This window comes from Lotus japonicus, chromosome 6 (assembly GCF_012489685.1).
Source record: "Lotus japonicus ecotype B-129 chromosome 6, LjGifu_v1.2".
Taxonomy (NCBI): Eukaryota; Viridiplantae; Streptophyta; class Magnoliopsida; order Fabales; family Fabaceae; genus Lotus; species Lotus japonicus.
Window position 1 is genome coordinate 32,826,392 of NC_080046.1, and position 7,637 is coordinate 32,834,028.

At 38.0% G+C, this 7,637-nt stretch overlaps 1 protein-coding gene across 1 annotated transcript; it reads right to left on the reverse strand.

The window, feature by feature from the left end:
• Positions 1 to 4,281: 4,281 nt before the first annotated feature.
• On the reverse strand, positions 4,282 to 5,733 carry LOC130723566 (uncharacterized protein At5g39865). The gene is given in 2 exon segments (XM_057574670.1): positions 4,282 to 5,362; positions 5,365 to 5,733. Coding segments are annotated over 2 exon segments (666 nt in total). The 5' UTR covers positions 5,414 to 5,733; the 3' UTR covers positions 4,282 to 4,745.
• Between the last annotated feature and the right edge of the window lie 1,904 nt (positions 5,734 to 7,637).

Sequence of the window (7,637 nt, forward strand, 5' to 3'; positions counted from 1 at the left end):
CGTTACAACCATAGATTTTACATGAGGCAATAGCAAGGAATACATTTCCCTTCTTCTGAAATGATCAAATACTCTAATAAATTTATAGTCTGAATCGATCATAATGTTTATCTCATATGTCAAACTATTTATGTATCACTCTGATTGATACTCCCTCCGTTCCCTATTATAAGTCACATTTTTTGAAAAAAATTTGTTACAAAATATAAGTCACTTTCTAATATCTAGGAAGCATTAAATAATTTTTTCCAAGTTCACCCTCATATTTAATATGAAAGAGATGATAAACTTTAGAAGTATTAACTTGGAGAGAGAAAATCATAGGAAAGTAAATAAGGGTAATCTAGGAAAGTAAATCATTTTTTTTACAAATTTATTACTAATAACTACTTTTCTTAATCTAAGAGAATTAGTTATTTGTGACTTATATATAGGAACGGAGGGAGTATAACTTTGATCACTATCTCAAATTTAAGCTCAGAATCTAGACTATTCTAACGATTTCATTAAGTCATAGATTCAGGGGGAGCTTAGCTCAGAATCAAGCTCTAGACTTGGATTCAGAAGGAGCTAAATAAACTATACACATCAGGATAGGTTTAACTCTGATACCCTAAACTATGAGTGTACTTAGTTTATTATTTAAGAATTGTTCTTCAAAATACATGGTTTTGTCATCATCAAAAAGGGGGAGATTGTAAGACCAAGATTTTGTCAGGTTGTACAACTCTAGGTTTTGATGATAACAAGTTTATATTTGTGTATGAACAATTATGGTACTCTAACGTTTGTCTTGTAAGTGTTTGACAAACAGGTTTTGACTCAGACCCAAAGATATACATCATAAGTTAAAGACCAAAGAGTAACCAATGAAACGCTTCTGCAATCACTACGTTCTTCTGAACGGTAGTAAACGCTTCAGATGTTCCGAAGATTAAAGCTCTGATGTGGGCTCTTAAGATTCAAGTGTTGAAATTCTGAAGACCAGAAGTTCCGAGTGAACGGTCCAGAAGCTAAGAATTAAAGATTTTGAAGTCCAAGAGTAAGCTAGCTCTCAAAACCAAAATACTTCAAATTCTGAAGACCAGAAGTTCAGAGTGAACGGTCCAGAAGCAGAAGTTCTGAAAGTCAGAGGATCCAAGCTTCCTTCTGACTCTGATCAAGTGCCTCACAAGTTCCAACATGAAGAGTCGCCAAGATCAGAAGTCAACTAGGCTAAGGCAATGTCATTGTCAATAGTACAAAAGCAAGTGTACTATTCTGACCGCCTTGCCTACGACGTTCAGATACAGTAGGTTCTGGAATTTCCAGAATTTTCCTCCAACGGATAGAATCATTCAAACGAATACAACACTACACCTTGGAGTATAAATAGGCTGAAGAGAGAAGAAAATGCTAAGAAACTATTGAGCAATACAAGTGAAAACCTTCAAGCAAAATACCTTAGCAATATTTTCTTCATTGTTCTTATTGTGTTTACCTATGCTTATTTAGAAGCAATTCTTTGTAAACACAAACTTTCGACAAATTGTTTGTAGTTCCTTGAGAGACCAGTGAGGTCAGGATTCTTGAGAAGACTAAGACAAGTGAGTCTTAGTGTTGCTAGTTCATAGGTTGTTAGTCACTGAGCAAGGTGTGCTAGTGCAGTTGTAACAATCTTTGAATAGTGGATTGCCTTCATTCTAAGAAGGAAGAAATCACCTTAACGGGTGGACTGGATTAGGTTGAAGGATTTATCAAGTGAACCAGGATAAAATATTTGTGTGCTTTTCTCTATCATTTATCTCTTGCATCTTGTGTTCTTTATACTGAGAAGATTTACAAAATCTTAGAGGGAAAGCTTTAAAACTTCAAAACTCTATTCAACCCCCTAGTGTTTTTCATACCTGGAACACAAGAAGCTAGGATGCCAATTTTTTTTTTAAATGACAAGAACAAGGTTGTCGTGGTTTCTGTTGAAGGCTTCCCATTCTATCTTAGAGCAAGCAAACAAGAGCCTAAAACATACTTCCAAGTTGTGACTTTGGAGCCTAGTCGTACTTGCAACAGGGTATCCGAAAAAAGGCAAGCTAAGACTAAATTGCTTGCAAAGAAATTTATGGGGATACTTAGGCATACACCTAATATAAAAGTGAATAGATAGATCGAAGAGGCAAGGATTAGGTGGGGCATTGTGTTAGGAAGGTTTTAAGCATACAGAGAAAAAGTGAAGGCTCTTGAGATGATTTAGGGTGCAACTTATGACTAGTACACTCAATTGAGGAAATATGGAGCTGAGTTTTTTAGGAGTAATCTTAGGAGCACTATGATCATAAAGAACACAATGTGAGTAAATGATCCTTTTTGAAAGAATTTTTGTATGTTTTGCAGCAACCAAGATTGCTTTTGCTAAGACTTGTAGGCTTTTAATTGGTCCAAATGGATGCTTCCTTAAAGAAGTATATGGTGGGAAACTCCTAGCTGTTGTGAGCAAACATGAAACCACTAAAATTTTCCAATTGCATTTGTGGTTGTGGAGTCTAAGACCAGAGATTTTTATGGAATTGGTTTTTAGAACTACTAGTGGATGATCTGAACAAAGTGGAGCAGAAAAAGTGGTCACTCATTTATGACCAACAGAAGGTATCATTTTACTTGATGTCCTTAATTTAGTAAGGTATGTAGAACATATTTTGACTTGATCTCATAATGTGTGAAGGGTTTGGTGCCTACTCTACAAAAGCTGGATGAAAACATTGTTCTCATATAACTGTGAGGATAGTGGAAAAGGACTCCCCCTATACTAATGTAAATAAGGTGCTATGCCCATGTGACAGTCCCACCCCACCCCTTAGCATATCTTGTACCTTATATTAGGACTTGTTGGGCCTGGCCCATGATAAACTCACTTTAACTGTAGTGCTTGTTGGTACTATACTTTCTGACACTGACCTTAATCTTCATTTTCACAACATTAAGTATTTTAGGTGTTCATGGCCTCTTTTTATCTTAATCCCAGAACTATCTCACCCTAATTGGAACCACCGCGCGTAGTTGTCCATTGCCATTTGCCAGAGTCTTTGGTTCCGTTTTGAATTTAGCTTTTTGGCATGAAGAGCAGCCAGTGAGCCTTTGCCACTAAATTACATGCAATTTGCTACTATTACAATTCCTGATAAGAGTTTGATCTCCATTCAGGCATGCTAGAATAAAAATAAGAATGTACATATTTTCATACGTAGTTCCACAAACTTGATTCTACAAATATTTGTTTAAGGGACCATTTTTTCACTTCTGATCAAAGGTAACCAAAAAATATATGGATTAAAAGTTACGTGCCTCATCCTCATTATAATCTGTGTTTATATATTCATCCAATTTATATTTTGAGTTTAATTTTAATGCATCAACGGTGTAAAGTTTTTTTACTCATCAACCAATCAGATTTCAAGTATTTGAATGTCACTCAATTTAATTAAATAAAAAATATATCTTTCCCACATTCAAGAAATCTGATTAGTTGATTGTCGGTGCAGCAAATTTTTCTCATGCATAATTCGTTCTAATTAAAATTTAAAGCAAAAATATTTGTTATATTTTTTTAGTCAAATATAATTGTTCTTCTTAGACCATGAGCAATGGTTGTTGAAAAATTGTGTTGAGGATGGTTGAGGATTGTTGAGATGTTGTAGTTGTTGTTGAAGAATGTTGAGGGTGATGTGGAGGAGAGAGGGAGGGGAGAAATGTTGAGGAAGCTCAACAAAGTTGAGAGAGCCGGTGCATGCCACGTGGCGCGAGGGCAATGGCCACTGACAGGCGCGTGGCCTTCACGCGCAGACAAGGCGCGTGACGCGCCTACGCACAGGAGAGAGAAACTGACATGCGAATAGGGGTTTCCACGTGTCTAAATCTGATTGGATCGCCGGATTTCTTTTTCCATTATCTTTTGAACTCAATTATTTCATTAAAAAAATTATTTCATCAAAAAAATAAAATAAATTATGGTGTGCTTAGTTTGTTGTCTTGCATTTTAAGTTAAGAAAAGAAAATAAATTATATTCTATATTTTAAAAATAAATAAATTGTTAAGTGTTTATTGTTTTAATTTAATTTAAATCGATAATTGTAATTTTATGTTATCATAAAAACAAAAATATAAAATTAAATAAAAATGTGAAATAAAAAAGTGGTGGGGTAGGGTGTTGAGAGTAAAGTAAAACTATTGGAGTGGATAAAAGTTGAATGAGTGTTGAATTGAAAAGAAAAGCTGATGTGGAGTGTTGGAAAGAAAAAAAATAAGATTGGAAAAAGGTAAACAAAACAAGATTCAACCAACCATTGCTCATGGTCTTACGTGATACTTACATGACATGATTGATTATACAAGCAAATGCATATCCATTGAAGCCAAATTATATTAACAAAGACAAAGAGAAAAAGGGGCAAACATGATGCAATTAAGTAAAAGACTTGACTAGTTAACATGGTGTTTTAAGTTAGCTAAAATATAACACCAATCCAGAATTTACAGATGCAGAAAACTCGATTTATCTCCACCTCTTGGGCCTACACACTTTCTTGCATGCCCATTAAACCACAAAACCGAATAAACCAAAAAAACTACATTAAAAAACATTTTCTCAAAAAATAAAAAATGTTTTAATTTTCTCTTGATATAATTGATTAATTGTCACTTGCATTCTGTTTTGTCCTTCAACTTTTTAATAGAATTGAAAGAGAGGAGAAGAGGGTGCAGGTGCACATGGTCAAGAAGTACAAGAGATGCACCTGATTAACCCACTCTCATTGCAAGCCGTACACGTCTTGAACCCACCTTTCTCCGCGTACACCTTGCGCGCACCGGAGCACTCCCCACAGAGCACGAACCTATGATCACCGCACACGTGGCACGCGCGGAGATGAGAATCCACTGCGGGCAACCCTTCAAGAAGCTTCCTAAGCTCGCCACTCTCGTGCAGCCACCTCACCTCCTCGGCCCCACCAACGTACCTACCGTTGATGAAAACTCCGGGCAGGGTCAACCCGGTTTTCCGACCCGTGACTCGCTGGAGCTCCGTGAGAAAACCCGAGTCCATGGACACGTCTCGCTCGTCCAGCGCGACCCGGAACCCGCGCAGGATGGAACGCACCGTTTTGCAGTCCTCGAATGTGGTTCGTACGACGCGCAGGCTGGTGAAGTAGACCACCACGCGCTGCTCCGAACAGGGGACGGAGGCGCGTGGGTCATTGGGTGGCGGTGAGGTGGGGGAATGGCTGAGTTTGGGCTGAGTTGCCCAGGCTCGGAGGAGCGAGTTGGCGAGCGTGACTCGGTGGAAAATAGAGGGTTTGGGTTTTGTGGTGGTGGGTTCGTCTATGAAGAGGCTTTGAAGGAGGAGCAAGAGAAGGAAGTTGGTTTTCTCCATGAGTGCCACATTGAAGGTGGGAAAGGTTGTTTTTTTTTATTTTATGTTTTTTAAGGTTGTTGGGGAAGGGGTACCGGTTTTCAATTTGCAGAGGAAGTAGGAAATGGGGAATTTGGGGTTTTGATTTGCTTGTTTGTTTGGGATAGGGAGTTGGATTTGGTTGTTTAAAGCTTGGATTTTGGTGATTGGGGAATGAGATGAGGAAGTGTGGAGCTCGGAAGTGTGTGATTTTGGATTTGGTTTAGAGTTTGTTAGAGGTGAAGGGGCCAAAGCTGAAGAAAGGGAGGGAGGGAGTAAGTGGGGAAAAATAGTATGGCAGTGAGAGGAGTGTGGAGAAATAGGGATTGTTTGTGGGGGGTGGTTAAGGTAGTTGAGGGGATTTGGGTTTGGCACCCCACCTATTGGGTTTGGCACCCCATGTATTCAATACGGAAATTTAATTTCCGTTTTCAAAACGGAATTTAAAATTCCGATTTGTTTTTTATATGCAATGAACGGTTGAAAATGTGCCACATATGCTAAAATACATAACGGTTTTTTAATTTCCGTTTTTTTCGTATTAAAATCGGAATTTAAATTCCCGTTTTTAATAAAGTGGGGTGCGAAACCCAATAGGTGGGGTGCCAAACCAAATTCCCGTAGTTGAGGGGTTAGTTTATATTGCTTTTACTTTTATGGCAGGTTTAAGAGGGAGAAAGGGGAATTAGATTTCCCACCCCCGTTTTAGAATTGCCACCATAGTTTTTTTAAAAAAATTTCGGGACTACCCTCCGGGACTTAAACCTCTATATCAGTTCAGAGGGGTATGTTTTGGACTGGTCCGAGAGTTATAAGTTCGGATTCTTTAATTATAGTTAAAATAACATGACTTTAGTCCAATTGCAGCAAAAATAACATGACTTTAAAATTTAAAAGTTACATAATCCAATTTAAACAAAATTACAATACATAATCCAAGTTAAGCATTTGAAAAGTAAAGCAAAATAACAATACATAATCTAAGTTAAACATTTCAAAAGTTACACAAATAGTCCTTAATATAGAATTAGTAAAGAACTAATATTAATCTTCAGTTGTGTTTGTGAAGCTTCCAGGTGGAGGTGCACTGTCCTTTGGAAATACCTGTATAATGAAAACAGATTCAAATGCTTTATTGTAGATGTGGAAAAGATTCAAATGCTTTATTGTAGATGTGGAAAAAGATTCTCATACCTTGACTACATTGGACAAGGTTATATTCAGATAACAAGTAGACTTTCTAGGAGAGAACACAGCGACCTGAAAGCAAAGTGAAGAAACGATGTGATGTCCAAGTTGTCCAAAGAAGCTTAAAATGTTAAAGTTGCCTATAGATTAACCTTTTGGAGAAGCAGAACAAATCCAACATGTAACACCCCGATTTCGGTGGCGTCACTTTAGTAACCAACAATAAACTTAATGCGGAAAAACGTGTATATTTTTTTTTTCGATAATAACTAAGACAAGACTGAATTAAATAAAACCCAAATGCGAAAAGTAATAAAACTAATATACAATATATAAACAGCCTCCGCTGTAAGTAGCAACCTCGTCACGAGCAACCTCCAGTGACGGAAAGAAAAGTGTAGCGCCCGTAGGCAATATGTACAAACCAAATGTAAAGGTAAGTGTCCGCAACACTATCCCTCAAAACTGAGAATAAGCTGACCCAATGGCCTGAAAATAAGACCTCCTAAGTCCAACCAACTCTCTGTGATTCCCGTAGGGAAACCACACAAAAAGCTAAAGGTGGGAAACTACCCTGTCCCCAAAGAAACAAATGATGTTCAGAGCTAAGACTCTACTCCTACACTAATCCCATCTCGAGGAGCTCACACTAACACTCATTCCTACATGCTAGCGTGATCGTCGTCCGAATCTGAATCCAGAACGACCAAGTCTAGGTACATCCTCCGTCCTCCGCTCGCTATCGCGATGCGCTCCTGTTCCAGCATCCCAACTCTAGTTCTCCCCGAAGGGTGAACCGTCGTGAACCAGCCCGCCAAAGACATCTGACAAAGGGCGTTTGTCCGCCAAAGCACACACAGAAGACGCGAGGGTCAACTCCAAAGAATTATGTAAATAATACCACCAATAGATATAGATAAGAGAATAGCCGCTTAGGCTTATAGCTAAAGATAACATTCCTAGGGTTGCACATTCCACAATAACATAAACAACAACGATAACATTTAGCATGTTCCAAATAGGATTAAC